We start from the raw sequence: 19,299 nt of genomic DNA, 5'->3' as shown, positions 1-19,299 counted from the left end.
TCGGAGGATGCAGCTCTGACTCAGACATCCTCGCTCCCGCCCGCGCTCGGCCCCACAACAGGCCGGGACGGAGCCCCCGCCCCTCCCGCGCGGGCTGCGCCGCCGGGGCTGCGGATCGCCCCCGGCGCCAGCCCCCGCTGCAGCCACCCCTCCTCCGCTGCCCTGCTTCCCTCCTCACGGCCCCCCTGCCCAGCCCCTGCCGCAGTCTGGTGCCGCGGCCGCGCCCAGACCCCCCGAGCCGTTCAGCCGTGTTGCAAAATGGACACTGAGGTCTCGGCGGGCGCGGGCTGCAGTCCGGGCCCGTAAGTAAAATGGCGGCTGTTTGGCTTCGCCTTGGTAACCCTGCCCCTGTCAGGCGGGGCGGGTGAGCCCCGTGCAGGGGGAGGGAGGGGAGAGCGGACGCCATTTTCCCAGAGAGAGGCAGTGACATAGAAGGGAGCGTAGGAGGCTGGAGGGAGGGAGGCACGGGAGCAGCGGCGGCAGCAGCGGCGTTTGTACACAGGTCCCAGGGCAAGGGCGCCTCTGAGCTGGTCCCTGTAGGGTTCTGCGCACTGAGCTAGGTTTGGGGGGAGGGGGGGGCTCCTCTTTCCCTTTTCTTTCTTTTACTAGAGCCTGCTGAGGGCTGAGTCCTGTCTAGGGTAGGGATATCCGCAGTGGGGCTGTTGCATTGTTTTGGTTGGGATAGAGAAGGGGCTCAGCTGAGGGGTCCTGCTGCCTGGCCTGCGACCATTACAGGTGAGTCTTTGGTTATTATCATCATATTCTGCTGTGGGTGCTTTGGGGGAGGGGGGGGTGGTAGAAAGGGAATGAAATGCGACGGGAACGTCTCATTACCCTCGGTGCGAGTGTAACTCCTTCCCACCATGAAATGTGTTTAATTTCTGTTTAAGTTGCCTTGAATTTGCTTTTCCTTTTGTGGGGGTTTGGTTAAAAAATGGCAGGCTGTCGCTATATCTTGTGAATATGGCGGGTTACTGTAACTGGAGGAGCTGAGGAGAATTTTTTGGCAGTTACGCCAGATTTATGCATTATGCTTGGAAAATGAGCCAAAAGGAGCTATTATGTGACAACATAGGCTTCCTTGGGCTGGCGGATTTCGGAACGGGTTTGTGCCTTATTGGGACTGCGTATTGAGTTTTACGAAGCTTGGGGAAGCCTATTCTTTTCCTCCATCCTGTATATTTTTGCTTTGTGGTACTAAAATGCCTCGTTATAGGCCTAATCTCTCTGCCTTCCACACCCCCGCCTCCCTGCCTCCCTCCCTGTTAATATCTCCGCTTCGTGGTGTAACCTGGACAAACGGAGAGCAGTCCCCAGGAGTTTCTGTGCCAATTTAAAAGGGGATCAGTCTCCCCACCCCCTTTCTCCGGGCTGTAAGTAGTTACACTGGTGCATCCCTTTCTTGCTTTAGTTTCTGCAGCCGGTGTTCGTGTTCCCTGGGTGGCATATTTCAGTCTCTCTCTTGAAGCGATAAGTATTGGTGGGTTAGGCCCTATTGCTGCAGACATAGGGGAGGAAAAACAAACGGTTCACTGTGTAGTACTAAATAGGGTAGAGAAACATAATATAGCTTGATTATAAAGGTCCTGTATTCCCCCATACTCGGCCATTAGGGAATGTGCGGTGTTTGAAAGCCCTGAGGTCCCCTGAAATGGTACATACTACGTGTCGTGAAAAGCAGAAGTTTAGTACTGCATCTAGATTTAGGAATGTTTTAATCTGTTTATTTACAGTACCTTAAAAGAATAATAATGAAGCGTTTTTGTTACTCAGGGCTCAGATCGATGAAAAGAAAGAGATATGCATGGCTTTAGTTACAATGCATGATTAATTGATAATCATCACTATACTTTTAAAGTTACTTTTAAAAAATGTGGAGCAAATTTTTTAATTTCCCTCTTTTGTCCTTTAGAGATTCTAAAAATGGCGGCCTCAGGCTGATGTTGTGGTAATCTAATCAGCTCGGGTCCTCCACACCCCATGCAGTGCGTTTGTCTGCAGCATATTAGAGTCTTACTATGTTTAAATGAAAAGGCTGTTCCCTTCAAATAACGTACAAAACATCTCTTGACTTTACTACGATTTAAAAATGCTGTGTTCCAGCTGATTAATTTTATTGGTTATGTGTGTGAAAGGCAAGTGAACGAGACCACTCTGTTCGGGGAGAAGGGGGGTGGAAAGAGGCAACAGACTCAAGCAGCTCCTTCGAGGGGTGTGTATATGTTGCTGTAAGGTAATATGTGTCAGTTTAATAATTTGGAAAAGCTCCTGCGTTTGTGATAGACACTGTACATCTGTCCGTCCTATTAACGACACAAAATCAGTAATATTTATCAACACAAGTAGTGGATTAAGATCACTAAGCTAAATTCTTTGTGGAAGCACATTCGTGAACGTCATGTTCACCTTCCAGGAAACACCTTCGGTGGACATCAGTGTAGTAATTCCATGTATTCCTACTGTGAGGATACAAAATGAACTTAATACTTAAAGGAATAATGCATGCAGGATTATAACCTGTTACTTTATTAAGACGCAAAATTTCTTTTTCCACGTAATCTTGGCATTATGTTTTTTTCTTCAATTTATTTTGTGTATTGCTATATAAATTGTGTATGTGGTAATACACATCCAAATGTTGAGAGAAGGTGCAGTTCGTAAGCTCTAATTTTTTTCCTAAATGAAATATGAACCTTTTAGTATCACCACTATAAATATGTTTGAGTGGGGGGAAGGGAGGTCACAAGGATTTATTATTTGGTAGTTGGTGTAGTGTACTCTGATACATACTATGGAGGCTGCAACTGTATGTTTTACGAAACAATAAAAAAATTTTCACTTTTTTTTAATGCTTATCTTTAATCTCATCCTTAACTTAATGAGATATGAATTCCTATTCCAATATAGCTTTAGAACCTTCTGGATTTAAGCAATCAAAAGTGAGGCATTGAAATGGAAAAACTGTCTTCAATCTCTGAAGAATTTTAATTTAGATACCATTTAGAAGCACTGATGTGTGGTTTAAAGTGTACCTAAAGTTGAACACTAAGATAATTGGACTTCTAGGGTGTTATTAATGCATGCTTTTAGTGTGTTTTGAGGCCAAAGTCTAAGGGATTTTGTTAATTCTCTAGTAATGCATGCTCCTATCATTTTTCTTTAAAAAGACATGATTTTTTTTTCATAAACCATGTCTTACTCTGTTTGTTTAAGAGTACATATATAAAAGTCCAAAGAGTGTATTGGCCTTTATGGAAACGTTTTGCCTTTTTCTTTCCTCTCCCTAGGTTGAAAACTCCTGTTCTTGATTTTTTTCTGATATTATGACTTAGAGGGCTATACAGCTCTGCAGCTCTTCATGGCCTCAGTCATGTTCTCAGGCAGACATCTGATTCACAATTAGGAGAAAAGAATTTTGTACACTTTACAGAAAGTGATGGGGGAGAAATAAACCAAAAATACTGATTTTCAAATTTTACATCTTATTTTATAGAGGGCCAAATTTTATGCACTAAAAAACCTCTTGGGAATTTATAGAGATCTTCAGAGTTTTCCTGTGTGAGTTTTAATGAGTCAGTTTGCCTTCGTGACTCAGTTTCTCCATTTGTAAAAACAGATCTATGATTTGTTTTAAGGAGACAACACTCAAAACAAATTCTACTTTATTTTGTACTTCACTGATGTTTTTATGTGTATAGTCATAAAGAATGACATGCCTTGCCTGCAAAACTAATGCAAACTTCTTGAAAGAGGGAAGGTTTGAAATCTAAATTTCATTTTTTTTCGAGACAGGCTTCTGTTTCACAAACATTGTGTTACAAATAGAATTATATGGACTGGAGTTATCAAACCATTTATGTATCTTGAAGCTTTTCATATCTGAAGGAAAAGTTTGCTTATCTGTCACTTAGCCTTTTGGGTGAGATTTTTTTGCCATCTGGGAAATTCCAGAGGAGAAATAATACTGACTCTTTAGACTAAATCTGGGGAAAGTTTCTCTTAGGACTAAGTAACCTCTTTAGGTTACTTTGAGGTAATGCAGCTCCTAATTTCCTCTTGGGCAATTTCAGCACAGACCACTGTTAATATTCTGTTGGAAAGCAACAAAAATACAGAAATCGGTGTGTCACTTAAGGTTGTAGTGTTTCTCCAGGTCTGATCTCGGTTTGATTTAAGGACAGTCTTAATTTTGCATGCATGCTAATACTAATTTTAGTAAGGACTATTTGTGGGACTGATTTAAGGAGTGGTGTATGTAATTGTGGAATCTTGGTATTGTTCTAACTAGATTAATGTAAGTGAAGGTTTAATGAAAGTATTTTGCTGTTGTCATGTGACGTTTTAATAAAATCTGGTGGGAGAGATGTAGATGAGTGAAGATATAAAATAGAACCCAATTTAGATTTCTGGAGTGATCCTAAAGAACTGCATCTATGTTATTGGCCTCGAGACTTCCATCCAGATGAGCATTTGTGAATCTCTCAAAAGCAAATTTTGTTGGACAGTGTTTTTTGGACAGGTACAGTGTTTAAATGTTTCTACTGTGCAAATAGTAGTATTGATTTATTGTTAAGAATGAAACTTAAGACATATCTGTGGGGAAAAAAAGTTTTAGCAGATGTAGAATGTGGATTAAGAAAAAAACACCAACTTTTAAATTCTTCCAAATTCTGGATTATTTAAAATAGTAATTGTAGTGGGCTTTTCAATGGTGTAAGATGGATTTTTCTGTCTACTTCAGTGTTCACGTTTTCTTAGTAACCAAAGAATTGTGCCCACAAAAGTTAACCTAATGTCTTTGGAGATCCAAAATTCTGCTCATGACCTTCATACTACAGAAAAAACCTTCTACAGTTGTGTTCAAAGAAAAACTGTTGTTACCTTTAAGGCATAACAAACAAATTATTTAAAAGGAACCTTTTCAAGATTTCATATACTTGCTAGGAGATATTGAGATTATTTTTATTTCCTTTTGCAGATATTAATGTATTAATGAAACAGGCAAGATTTTAAGCTCTGCTGGTGGTTAGAAAATTTTAATAATTAAGGTTATCTGTAAGCCTTTGAAGACAATTTTCTTGAACAAAATGTATGTTTTTTAACATGCCTGACTTAAGTGTTTGGTTATCTTATTTTTTAAAATTAGAACATGGTAAGAACAATGGTAAATCACAATGTCCATTCAAGTTACGTGTTTCAAAAGTGCAAGTGAAGAATATATTGTAGTAGCACACAGATTGCATTTTGTGCAAGTGGAATGTATTGGTTGCATATTGTATTGCAAGAGTGCTATCTCATTTCTTGTGATAGTTCATACATTGCTGAGATGGTGATGCAGTGTTGTAAAACCGAGGTGAGACTTGGAAGGGCCCAGCAGTTTTGCAAATCAGGCACTTGCCAAAATAGTATTGTTCCTAGTTTTAGAATTTAGTTTTAAGCTAACACTTTTAGTAGCGGAGATATTAAAATTTCATATTGCAGGCTCAGGTTAAGGAAAGTTTTTTTATTTTATTCTCGTTTGCAGTTGCATTTTGTGTACTTTATGGCATCATAATCTAGGTAATCATTTACTTTTATATCTTCATCACAAAAATAAATTCCCATCAAGTTCAAAGACGAGAGGATAAGACTAGATTTTAATGACATTATTGTACTTAAAAGGGAAGGTCTATAATCTGTTGTTGGTCCCCTTATCGTAGAATGGTGTGAGTGGGAAGGGACGTTCAAAATCATCTTGTTCCAGCCCCCATACCATGGGCAGGGACACCTCTCACTAGATCAGGTTTCTCAAAGCCTCATTCAACCTGGCCTTGAACACTTCCAAAAATGGGACATCCGCAATTTCTTTGGGCAACCTGTTTGAGTGTCTCAGCACACTCACAGTAAGGAATTTCTTCCTGACGTCTCATCTAAATCTCTCATCTTTTAGTTAAAAGCTGTTCTCCCTTGTCCTATCTATCACTGTCTACTCGTGTGAAAAGTCACTCTCCATCTTTTTTCATAAGCCTCCTTTAGGTACTGAAGGGCTTCACTGAGGTGTTCCCAGAGCCTTCTCCCGATTGAACAAACCCTCTTCTCTCAGCCTGTCTTAATAGGATTTATGCCTAGGCCTCTGGATCATCTTTGCGGCCTCTTCTGGATCTACTCTAACAGGTCCACATCTTTCTTGTGTTGTGGACTCCAGAGCTGAACACAGTGCTCCAGTAGAGTAGAGGGACAAAATCACCTCCCTGGACCTACTGCCACACTGCTTTTGATGCAGCCTAGGACACTTGGCTTTCTGGGCTCCAAGTGCACATTGCTGGGTCATGTTGTGCTTCTTGTCAACCAACATCCCCTAAGTCTTTGTCCTCAGAAGCGCACTTGATCTATTTTCTGCCTGACCTGTATTAGTATTTGAGATTGCCCTGACACTGGTGCAGCACCTTGCACTTGGCTGTGCTGAACTTCATGAGGTTCACACAGGCCTACCTCTCAAGCCTGTCAAGGTCTCTCTGGATGACATTTCTTCACTTGTGCATGTTGACCACATCAAAGAACTTCTTGTGAGGGTGCACTCAGTCCATATTGCCAACAGAGCAACGGTACCGATTCCTGAGGAATGCCAGAATGCCACTCATCACTGGTCTCCACTTGGACATCGAGCTGTTGACAGCTCGCAGCTCTTAAGAATGAAACCATCCAGCCAGTTCCTTGTCCACCAAAGGGTCCATCTGTCACATTCATGTCTCTCAAATTCAGAGGCAAGGATGTTGTGTGGATCAGTGTTATGTATCAGTCATAGAAACTGATGAAACAGCCTGTATTGACCAGTTGAGAATTTCAAATGGTGTACAGGATGGTAGGTTTGGATTTTTTACTCTGTGCAGTTCTGAATACTAAAATTGATCTGGTGTTCTATACACTTTAACTCTTCTAATTTGAGGAGGGCTAAAGATACTTTTTAACAGTCGGTGATGCTCTTGGCTCGCCTTGAGTAGACAAAGGAACCTAACTCCTAATTAGAATGGTTGTAATGGGGTTTGTTTAAAACCATATCACAAGACAGATGATATTCCTTGTCTAGACAGTTAATCCTGTTTTAACTGTTGTTTTAAAGAAACTTTTCCAATAAGGAATGTTTTCAATTGCTTGTGCTTAAACTGAAGGTGAAGACTTAAGAATTACAACTTATATATAGCTTTTGAGGAAGGTACAGAGAGATTACACCTCTCATTTAGAGATTTCCAAACCTATAATTCTAGAACAGTGAAAGAAATGTGAATACCTTATATACAGCCAATAAACAATAGAGTAGTTATTTTACTGGTTATAAGGGTACGGTTTCTCTCTCAGATGCTTTACCAAGTAATTCAGCTAATTATTTTCATTTTTTTTCTCTTTTGCTTTGGGTAGGAATGCTTGATGTGAATGTGTAATATCATTATGCAGGATTTTTATGAATGACTGTGATGTTGGTTTTTTTCATATTCTCTACTGTCTTACTTTCCAATCACATCTACTGTGCTGAAAGACAAATAAAAGCCAAATGCTGTATCTTTTTGTCCCCTTCTGTGTGGCAGTAGTATTGAAAATTAAAAGCTGTGCATTGGTCTTCCATTGCTGGGCAGAATTTCTTTGTGCTTGTTCAAAGATTATGTATTTAAGTCTCTGTAACTACAATTAAAAACATACTGAAATCTCCATTGACAACACAAAGTTATAAAGTTAAAATGCATGGAATCTAAATTTCTTAGCCCAAATAATTTAATTTTGCAAGATATTCGCAATTGGAAATAAGTTGGGTTTTGTTTTCTTGAAAATAGGAAAGATCTTTTGATCTTACCCTTCTGTATTTTTTTATCTGTCCTTGAACATGTTCTAGTTCCCCCCAATCTGTTCTCTCACTACTACTTGCCAGTTTCCTCCCCAAATTTTTGTGAAGAACATTGAAATACTGCCAAGTTGTTATCAAAAAATACAATCCAGGTTGAACTCTGGTTAAATTAACACAAAAGAGTTCTAATTGCTAGAAAAAATTAAAAGTTTTTGTTTGAAAGAGTGTGACTTTCCGACTTGCTTATGTTTAGATTCCTAGGCGTAAGTGTAGCAATTAGGTGAATGTCTACAAATTGCTTCCCCAAATAAAAGTAGAAGCACTGTTGAGTTGTTCATGTAAATCAAATGCTACTGATAAAACAGGGGAACTGTTTTTTGGAATCTACTTAGATGAAAACATGTCAAAACAGAAACATGCTCAGCTGAAATGTCAGACTTGAAATAATTTACTTTTTCTGTAGTAGGTAGCTAATAATTACAGCAGACTCCCACATCTTACTAAGCTGCATAGACAAAACAAATTAATTAGTTTATTTGATGATATGAAGCTGGCAAAATATTTAGATTGTTGAAGGTAATACAAATATGTATTTTTAGCCATGTGTTTTTCCACCCCAAAAGCCTTGGTTCTTGAGGGAATATCGGTGACTAAATGCTTCCAGTGATTGACTCACATGAGGTATACTGTTATATTTAATAAAAAATAAGTTTACTTAGCCATTGCAGTTGTAGTCATGACTTATATTCTTAAAGAATGTGGACTGTATATACTTGCATAAATGCGTTATATATTCGGATGTTTGTCAAGAATAATAGTTTAGGGTAATAGCTGTAAATGTTTTCTTGGTGAGTAGTTGGTAAGTCACATAGAGGCATTTTGTATAAGTTTAATCAACAGCTTTTTATCATTTTGTGGTAGAGGGTGAAATAAATGTTTGGAGTAAAATAGCTAACACAAAGAATGATTTAAAACCAAGGTCTTTTTACTGGAAAACTACTTGTTTTCTTACCTTTAGAATTTTTCTTTAAAGGAATTTTACATTTCTCGGTGATATACTATAGCATGCTAATGTTAGGTAGCTAATACATAGTTCTCTAAGCAATAAGCAATATTGCTATCAAAAAGTTTTTTTTTTTTCTCTTCTCATGTGTGGTACTTGTTTTGTATTTTGCAATTCCTTGACTCTCCAGCTCAAATAACTGATGATTTTTGAGTGGAAGGGCCTTTGTGTGTGTGATTTATTTTACAAAGTACTGCAGGTCTTTAGTAAACTTAAAGACATCAAGCAGTGGGCTGGTAATTTTCAGTCTTGGGCATTGAGCTCTGTAAATACGATGTCTAAAATCTCTAAGCATGGTATTGGTCTGTGTATCTCTGATTACTGCTTCTTTGATTTCTGTTCAGTAAACTAATCCTTACTTTCTCTAACTGCTTTTACCTTTATTTCCCTTCTATCACTCATTCTTTTTCTCTTCCTAGTCCCATATTTTGTCTAACTTCCACTGAGAGAAGAAAAGGAGTGAAGAGAGAGAAGAGGTAAGGGCAAGTCTTCTGTGTTTTAAGGGACTGGCATAAATATTTGAGGAAGAGATACCGCTTTCCATCATCGGAATGCACAAGAGCAGCACTGCTGGATCAGATAGTACAGGGAAAGTAGCCTACCTCCAGCAGAAACCAGCTTTTCTGTATGGCAGAAACTTGGCTAAACTGGCAGACTGAGTCTAGGTTCATACTTGAAAGGGTGGCTTGCTCTTCATAGACTGGAGTCTGTGTAATGCATGACCTGTGTACTGAAGAATCGGTACTCAAGGCTTTTATGTGTGAATCTTGGGTACCGTGGAGGAGGCAGGGGTTTTTGTCTCTTTGTTCTAGATCCCAAACTCAGGACCAATTCATGAAGTTTGGCTGTCATTGCAAACGTGACAGTCTTTGAATTTAAGGTCCTGCATTTGTCTCATGATGTTCATATGTAGGCCAAAACAAGTTGCCCAGAGAAGTTGTGGATGCCTCATCCCAGGAAGTGTTGAAGGCCAGGTTGGATGGGGCCCTGAGCAACCTGATGTGGAAGGTGTCCCTGCCCATGGCAATGAGGTTGGAACGGGATGGATCTTTCAGATACATCCTAACCCAAGCTGTTCTGTGATTCTGTGCTAATGAACTCATTAATTCACTGTGCTTGCTCTTACTCTGTATTGGCACTGTTTCAAAAGCAAAGTTGGAGGAGGAGTCCTACCTTGTGGTTGGTTTTAGTAGCAATGTTTCTTAAAACAGGTTGGTCTGATGATCACTAGGTCTGTGTCAGTACAACCAGTAATGTAATAAAACAGAAATTTGATAGGGTTAGGAACTTAGTACCATGGAGCAGCCTGAAGCTTAATGAAAATCCAAAAGGGGATGGGGGCAGCTATGAGCAGTGTCCTGGGAGAAGTTGGGAGAGGAAACCTAATGATTTTACCCATTATCTGTCATGTGTGTAATTTCAAACCAGCACATAGCCAGTATTTTTTTGGGTTTTTTGGCTGTCTGACAGGGCACTTGAGAAGGAAGTTAGATGGATGTGTGATTGCTGACTGTGTAGGTTGCTGTGAGAGCATGGGAGGTTATTGAGGGCCTTGTGAGTGAGGCTCGAAGCAGTTAATATTGTGAGGAGGAAGATAACTGCTGTGAGAGGTATACAGAGAATATTAGGCCAGTGGGAATGTTTGGGCACAAACTACAAAATACATAGGAAACCAGATTTCTTTTAGAACAAGTTGTTTCTTCTGTATAATTTGCAGGAGTTGGTCATTAATAGGTCCTAATTTATATATTTGAGTGTCCTTACTGTGTCTTATTTTCCCTACTCCCCTTTCTTTTTTGTCTCAGCACGAATTAGAAGTAAACTGCTAACTTACCTGTTACCATAGAAAGCAGCAAACAATAGCAAAGATCTGAATTTGGACTCAAAGTTGTTTCTAAGCCTGCATAGTTCATACTGCAGCTGCAGTGGTGTAACATTTGGAAGTTGGATATCCATCCTGATCTCTTAGCAAAATCTGTACAGTTGTGGAGCATGTCAGGGGAAACAGAGAAAACTTCCTGTGGGTAAGATTAGTCATTTATTCATGTATTCTGCTTCTAGGTCTGATTAAAGATGTTACCTCCTTAGAAACGGACAGCGATGAATATATATTGGTTAGTTTGATAGATGTATTTATGCTACCTATATGTATGCTGCATATTTTTTTCAGATTTGTGTGCTTCTGCGTGGATATATATACACATACACACACCCTGTAGTTCACTATTTGAAGGATATTTAGAGTATACCATTAAAATGTCAGTTTCTATCACTGTTTTTGCAAATAACCCAACTACTGTATAGACATGAATGCTCAGAGCAGTATAGAAAGCAGCAGTTTAGCAAAACATACAGTTTTATTTAGTAAAATCTTAATGTTTTACTCTCTTTTTCCTCCCCCAATTTAAAAAAAAAAGTTTAAATAAAAAATGAAAAAGGAACTAAATAAACAAACAAAAAAACATAGGAAGGGAAGCCAAGTGGGAAGGCTCAGTTTGTTGGCTCTGTGACAGTTCAGGGCAGTACTTTTCACACTGTGTGCGTGGACTCCAACAAACTATTGATATGTGCATTTTTACTTAATTTCTCCTGTATAGATTGTGTTAGGGCATAGGTGTATCAACTTCCCTTACATCTGTTCCTGTGGATTTCTTGTGGGCAGGGATGGTTCCCAGGACCACAGGTTAAAATTGTTGGCCTGTAAATCTGAAGGAAAGCATGACAACAATTGCTTTTGCTCATGATTGCAAAACATGTGTACACAAATGATGTAATCAGAGGGAGGGAGGAGGAGAATGTTTATGTTGCATTCTCAGTAAATGCACCTTACACACAGAAGATGCATGCTGTGGTAATAAAACAGAATACTACCTTTTGGTCATCTGTCTTAATTACCTGAGATGACTTGTATTAGCAAGTAACGCTAAGATCTGCAGAAATCAGCAGAGGTCTGAAAGCAGTAATATTTTGGAACTCTTTGCACCTTGCCTGAAAGACCCTGTTGAGATGGGAAATTAATTTTGGAGTGATCCTTTGTAACTCTGGAGCCAGCCTGGACTCATAGTACTATGAATTTTCTACTGGGAGCAAATACAAGTTCAGAGTTTTGTTTTGGGCTTAGTGCTGTAGATTGCTTTTACATTCCAACTGACTTGAAGTTACAACTGGATTAGCATTGTGTGCTGGTTGAACTGGAGGGTCTTGCTTGACTCGAGACTGTCGTGCAGATAGTTGGTGTTTTAACTCTGATTTACTTTTATTTGTAAGTCTACCCCTTCCTCTTCTTCCTTGGTCAGTGCTCAAGTGGAAAATTGACTATATGAGTTTGGTTGGTTGTTTCAAGTTAATTCCCTTAAGATTTGTACATATCCATGAGGTGCACTGCCCATTGCTGCATAAGTTGGGAACTGCATAAGGCTGTGACTTTTTAGGTGGCCAGGGCTGATCATTCTCGGACATTTCAATTGCTCAGTTTACTACATATGGGTAAATTATCACTTCTACCTTTTATGTATTTTTAATATCTTGAATATTAATAAATTGATTAATGGCAAATGAAAACCAACAGTGACACTGTCTGTGTAAAAAGCTGTCAGATGTACGAAGAAGAATAGTAAAACCACCTTTTGTTAAATTTCTTTCCCTTCTTTGTCTTTTGTAGTGTTAGAGGAAATTGTGGATTAAAAACCCCCACTGTATTGTAATAAAAATATTATTGTAAGTATTATAAATAATATGGTCTTGATATTTAAAGTCATAGCATTTGGTTTAAGGGATAGATAGTTGGTATACATAGATAGGTTAGAAGGTTTTGATTAATTTTTTTCAGCTCTAGTTATGTGTATTTTTTACATGGACTTTGTGAAAATACAAAGTAGATGGAGTATAGAGATAATATTTTGGTTAGTATATTAATATTTCTGTAGTGACAACAGTTAAGGATTTTGAGGTAAAGTTGCATGCAGCAGTATAAAATCTAAATAATAATTTACCTTAAACCAGCACTGTTTCCTCTCATTAAATAGCCTAATTATAGGCTAATTATAATTAGATTTTTGTCCTTAAAATTCTGTGTTTAGGGAGGCCGTGCTAATTCTCTTTGCAGAGACATTCTGTGATGAAATCTCCCAAGTCTTGAAACATCTAAACTATCAAAAACTATTTTTTTCATCTTGTAATTGTCGATGGGTGGTGGCTAATGGATGGAATTGACAGAAAAAAATTCATTGAGAACTTCAGATGTATATTGAAGTCATAAAAACAGTAACAAAAGACTCAGTATTTTTGTAATGCCTAGTGATGTGAAACTTGAAGTGATTTAACAATCAAATTAGTGTAGTCTTCTGTGTATGTGAGAAAACACTTAGATTTGAGCTAGGATGTAATTTAATCATAAGCTGAGTTCATGATTTCACTGATGTCCCTTTATAAATTAGAAACCAAATGTTATATTGCACCTTGGCTTGAATTCTGTTTCTAATTTCTGTAGTGAATGTATTTTCAGTAACTTTTATATGCTCTTTGCTTTTCGTATTTGTCACATGACAAATCTGAACATTGATTAATGGCAAATGAAAAACAGCAGTGACACTGTCTGTGTAAAAAGCTGTCAGATGTACAAAGAAGAATAGTAAAACCACCTTTCGTTAAATTTCTTTCCCTTCTTTGTTTTTTGTAGTGTTAGAGGTAATTGTGGATTAAAACCCCCCACTGTATTGTAATAAAAAATATTATTGTAAGTATTATAAATAATATTATCTTGATATATTAATGTTTTTTCAGGATTTTTTTTTCATCAAGGCAAACAAGTTGTTACTAGTGGTGCCACTACCTCTTACCTTTGATTTTTATGAAAAGTTTTGCGTCTGTGCACCTAGATGAGAGCTTTAGTATTCTTAGACATACAGTATGGGTTCTAGGAGGCTTCTTAGTCCTATTTCCTTTCTTCTCCCTTCTTAAAAAAGGTTAAATGTCTTGCAGAGGTGAGCTACCAGTGTAGCAAATGACTGTACCTTTCACAGTACATCAAGTACTGCTTGATTTCTTCTGGCTTGAAAAATATGCTTCATGATTAGTAAAAATAAAGGTAAGTTCAAGTTCTCTGATTAGATTTATGTTGTTACTTTCTGTTTCAGTGTGAGTACTGGGAACTCAGTTTCTAAATCTCTAAAAGAACATACAAATGAAAGTAGGTAAATGTTGAAAAAAATATTTTTCCTGCCTTCTTAGGGGTAAAAATTTAAAAGAAACAAAAAGAAACTTACATGTAAAATGCATTGGAAGAATTTTTCTGGACTCTTGACACTTAAGGGATGATTGATAGCTGGGATTATGAAACCTTGTTGGAGTCATCTGGACAGTTTGGCTACACTTCCAAGTTCTTATTTTTCAAGTGTGCTTTCTGTCTAGGTGATCTGTCATCTGCTTATTTCCTGAGTCTGTTGTATATAGAGTTCGATGGTCCTACAAGAAGAAAGTAGGAGGAGAAAGATAATGCTGATAAGCAGGCCTGGAGTTCTCTCTGCCAGCATCTGAGCATGGCAAGTGGGTTTCATTTTGAATGTTTGGATCCTGTATGATTAGGTTCAAAACTACTGATGTAGCTTCAGGTGATTATAATTTACCTTCTGATTCAAGAGCTGAGCCCTCTGTATTTGGGTTTTTTCCTCCTCTGTGTACCAGTGAAAAGGTTTTCTCTTGTGATGTGACACAGTTGATCATAGAAGGACGTGGCAGAAAGGAATCATGTGGTCTTTGTTTAGACCACAGATTAATGTTGTGTAAGTGGAATACCTCAGGGATAATATATGTTATTTTCTGTTGTTTAATGCATAAATTATGTTCTCTGTACAAAGCCACAGAGATTAATATTTTGGAATGTATTGTGCTCTTCTGTTGTGAGAGCACAATTAATTTTTAAAAAAGAGTTATGGTATCATAAAATGGATCATGAGAAGTATGGTGAGGCTTCAGATATTTTAGACTTGATGCAGCTGTTAAGTCAAGAAGCCCCTTTGTATTCTCTAGAGAGAAAACATGCCATAGGAAGTGTAAACCAATGTGAATGAATGGTGAAGTGTGATGGGTTTCAGGCAGGAGGTTGATCTTGCACAAAATAAATGGTTTAACCACACTGAACAGAAAGCTTTTTGGGGTATAAGATGAAAATGGTACTGTTAGGGTGAGATAAACTTTTACTGCAATTAAATAAAAGCAAAATTAATTTGAATAAGGAATATTTTTTTCATATAATAAAACTGTACTGGTAGGGTGATAATGAGAAAATTTGGTGACTCTAAGAAATTGTCAAAGTTCTTTCAAAGCTAGAGTGTATTATCACTAAAAGAATAGAGTGGACCAGAACAAAATGGGAGGACCTCTACTCTTGTTAATTAAGGTACAGTAGATAAGTTACTTTGCCCAGTAAAGAGCTGATCAATGAACTTTGGCCCAGCAGTTTTTATATTGTGGCTTTTAACTATATGACCCTGAAATTACCTGGACAAACCAGTGTGGTGTTCCTAACATTCAAATTCATGTACTGTTGAAGAAAGACTTTTTTTAAACAGTAAATTGTGTGTAAACTGCTTGGATTGTAGGAAGACTTCTTTTGTAGCACCCTTCTTTCTACTCCTGGCCAACTATTTAAATGGATGCACCTATGAAAACAGTTTCTTAAAGGCCATGGATGACGGATTGTCAGAGTTCTGAAAGAATAACTACTTGAAATAGATGGGTACTTGCAGAAATTGGAAAGTACCAAATTATGACAGCAGATAGTATTTTATGACTCATCTAAAATATCAAGCTTCAAAGGATAAACAGTCACTTTTAAGATAGATAAAGTTCCCCAGTGGTTGTGTTATTTTCTTTCTGAAGTTATAAAAATACTGGAAGTATTTTAGTATGTATGTCATGACAGTGCTTCTGGTTCTGACTTGACTGAAAATAATTGTTTTCTGTCATCCTCAATTTGATATCACTGTGGTGTTCATAAATGGATGGCCTATATATAAGGTCACAGTTCTGTGTAATAAGTGGGTGTAGTGTAATTAATTTATCCTAGATCCCCTCCACCCCCATTAGAGGCATTTGTTGGGGATGGCTACTCACAAATAACGAGCAATATTCGTTTGAATTAATTGCCTGTGTAGGTATTGCGAGCAGGTGACTGCCTCCGTTCTTCCATACTTAACTGTAGGTAAAGGAAAAGCATTGAAGGGTTTTGTGTGTGTGATGAAGGGTGGTAAAAAATAATGAAGTAGTATTACCATCACGTTCTGCTTCCTTTTAGATGAAACAACTGTTTAATGCTATTTAGCAAAATAAATTCTGATTCCTCAAGTTTCTGCCTTTATTTTGTTTAGGTCAGGCTATTAGAATTTTTGAGTGAATTCTGACAAAGGTCAGAATAGCCTGCCATAGGGTAAAAAGTTAGTCTTGGCTGTGTTCCCCCTCTTTTTTTTACAAGAATGGTGATGTATTTGCTTTGTCAGAGATTGTCATTAATTGGGCCATGCATTAGCAATTAATTCCCAATCTATACATTGCTCTAAAAATATGCATAGCTCTTCTTTTTCTGTATTAGTTCTAGGAAAGATGTCAAATTTCACTTGATTCTCAGATTTGGTAACCAGATCTCTTCTTTCTGCATTGACAGTGGAGGTCACTTGAATATATGATTGGGTAACTTCAGTTGTTTTTAGGTAAGTTCGGAGATGCCACAGCCCATGAGACAGCTGTCTAAGCATGTTCTTTCTTCCATCGGTCTCCTGGGCATTTTTGCCTACATTAATTTTCAGTTGTTACTCTACCTGGCCAAAAGTGTCTAAAGAAAATGCTATTAAAAAGATGACACCACCACCAAAAGCAATTTTAAGTGCAAGAAACATCTTAAGTGATGATCTTGATCCCAGGCAGTGATGTCCAATATGTCTTTTGGACCTACTTTGAAACACTAAAGCTGGGGTTTTTTGGAATTACCTGATAAGAGGTATAAAATTAAAAACTGCCTTATGTTAATGCTTTGTTAGCATAGGTCACTCTGCAGATAGTAATGGAACAGCCCTTAACCGTGGGATAGCTGATATACCTGGACTTAAAAAATGGTATGGTTTCCTTTCAGTTATTGGGTATATTTTTTACTCTTTTTTAGAAGAAGAGAACTGTTTCCTGTAGGTTGTAGATATGGCTGTTCAGAGTCCCACCCTACAAGTAGAGGAGCCTATATGGTGGCAGAATGAGTGCTCGTGAAAACTGTTGGGAGGGGCTTGGGGTTTTTTCATGCCTGCTATGAAAGATACTCAGTACCTACTTTTGGTTTAATGGGGTTTTCTTTCTGCTTATTCATTAAAATAATATGTTTTTTCTTAATTTTATGCATAGCTAGTGATCTGTGGTATTTAGTAAGAAAATGCTCAGTGTTTAAATGAGGAAAGCAAAATATTCCTATGGTTGGCCTGCCTGCTTTCCAGTTCGTTGTTTGGTGTCTCATGTAATAGGACCAAAACACAACTTTTTCTGTCTAGAAGGAGAATGAACTGTAGGTTTAGGCACTTCAAACATCGCTGCATGTTCTTATGTTAATTGCCAAACTTTGGTAGGATTACAGAATTTAGGAGGTAAGATGAAGACTTGCTGCCATCTCATACTTTAGAGATACCTTGTACATGCCACTTCATCATCCTGAAGAAATCAAATGTACTTCCACAATGCTTGTCTGAAGTTCATTTTACACTGGGGGCTTGTTAGTTTTTTTCTAGTGTTTGGCAAGGATAAGCATGTTAAAATATGTTGATCTCAAAACTATTAGACTTTTGTAGACTTCGTGGTATGAGTGTATTTAGTAGGCACTGTATGTGCTTCATTGCAAGTGAATGGTTTGTGTTCTTGCAATTTGACGTCTTGGAAGGAGTTTACATTTGCTCCTTATGTAAGTACTGAAGTTATTGGGCTATTTTACTTCAATTACCTAGTCACTTGTGGAAAACCTTGTCTATATTAGTGTGTAAAAGTGCATTAGTTTACTAATCTGTGAATAGCTGAGGTGCTGTTTACATCTCCTGTACTTGGCGGGGTGTTCTGCCCTGTGCACTAAGAGAAGTGGGAGGCTGGTATTAGCTGGAAATCATTGTGCTCGTGCAAGTCAAGAAGATTGTAGCTTTGCTCTACAATTAAAAACTGCTACTGATTCTTTTTATTTTACTACTTAAAAAATAACTTCTAAAAGTGACACCAAAAGTGTGACATCTTCTAGTGGCAATCTATTAAAATAAGATGGAAAATTTTTCATTATTGTGAATCATTAGAATGATTTTGCTTTAAAAAATACTGAATGGAAGTTAAGACATTTAGCAGTTGGGGTTTTTTTAAAGTACAAAATAAAAGTGAACAGTGCTAAGACCTGCTTGAAAAATTCTGTAACCAGGTTTTTGTTGAAAGGTGTTTAGCAGCTGGGCTTTGACAGCATAGGGTAGTAAGCAGATGTACTTCATGTTTGGTAAATCTGCCATTAAAGCGAGTCTCTGTCATCTCCCTGAATATGCTGGGGGTTTTAATCACAAATTTGAATGATAATATTTTTTGTCAGTTTGTAATATTTTTAAGTTCAGACAGTAAGATTGTCACAGTCTTAAAAGAAGTGTATTGGAAGTTAACTTTTAAAGATGATTGAAATTCAATGTTTTCCTCTCCTTTTGCTTGTGTAAAATAAAACTAATGAAATAAGTGTGACAGATATAGGTGATAAATTCTTTATTAAAATCAATGTGATGTAAAATTGCCTGGTTTTAAAATAAACTGACTCATTCTCCTGCATGTTTTGTTTTGTTTTTACCAGGGTTTGTGGATGCACTTAGATGTTTGCAATGAGCACTGTGGCTGGCATGCCCCAGTGTTTTGGATACCAATGCATAGGACTCCGTAGTAATCGAATTTATCAGAAACGAACGTCATGAGCATAGTGATCCCATTGGGGGTTGACACAGCAGATACTTCTTATTTGGAAATGGCTGCAGGCTCAGAGTAAGTATGTGAACATGATTTGTAAGCGTTCTTACTTATTTTTAAATTATTTTTATCTTTTCCTTCATGAGTATTTTTTGAATACAGTTGGAAAGAACCTAAGAATCTCCTTAGTTTTGTTGAATCTTTAATTACTTAAATTAATAACTGTCACTTTATTCCTAAGTTAGTTTCTTCCTCTTCAGGGGGAGCAAAGCAAAGAAGCTAAACTTTACTGCAGATGCATATTTTTCTTGGTCATCAGACTGAGAAATAAAGATGCTGCTTGTTTTGTTTTTCATGCTTAAAATACTTGCCATTTCAGTTTCCTTTTTAACTGTGTAAAAATATTTTTGGCTTTGCATGTTAGAAAGGTAAATTAATGTTGTGTGTTAAACTGCAAAACAGTGGTAGTAAT

At 37.7% G+C, this 19,299-nt stretch overlaps 1 protein-coding gene across 8 annotated transcripts in view; it reads left to right on the top strand.

Moving 5' to 3' along the window:
- The first annotated feature begins 430 nt into the window (after window positions 1-430).
- The window catches only part of KMT2E (lysine methyltransferase 2E), a 62,585-nt gene continuing 43,716 nt past the window's right edge, over window positions 431-19,299 (top strand). For 2 of the 8 annotated variants that reach the window (XM_027679365.1, XM_027679360.1), the window contains exons 1-2: window positions 431-735; window positions 18,718-18,902. In XM_027679365.1, coding sequence (XP_027535166.1) covers window positions 18,832-18,902 — 71 coding nt within the window. In that variant the 5' untranslated portion in view covers window positions 431-735; window positions 18,718-18,831. Of the gene's footprint in view, window positions 736-9,298; window positions 9,356-13,591; window positions 13,615-13,843; window positions 13,966-16,565; window positions 16,586-18,717; window positions 18,903-19,299 lie in introns of those variants that run through there. The other 6 variants (XM_027679362.1, XM_027679361.1, XM_027679366.1 and 3 more) reach the window with 6 other exon arrangements.

Source organism: Neopelma chrysocephalum, unplaced genomic scaffold (genome assembly GCF_003984885.1).
Source record: "Neopelma chrysocephalum unplaced genomic scaffold, ASM398488v2 Primary Assembly neopelma1_45, whole genome shotgun sequence".
In the NCBI taxonomy this organism is placed as follows: domain Eukaryota; kingdom Metazoa; phylum Chordata; class Aves; order Passeriformes; family Pipridae; genus Neopelma; species Neopelma chrysocephalum.
This window is presented reverse-complemented; position numbering and strand designations above follow the sequence as displayed.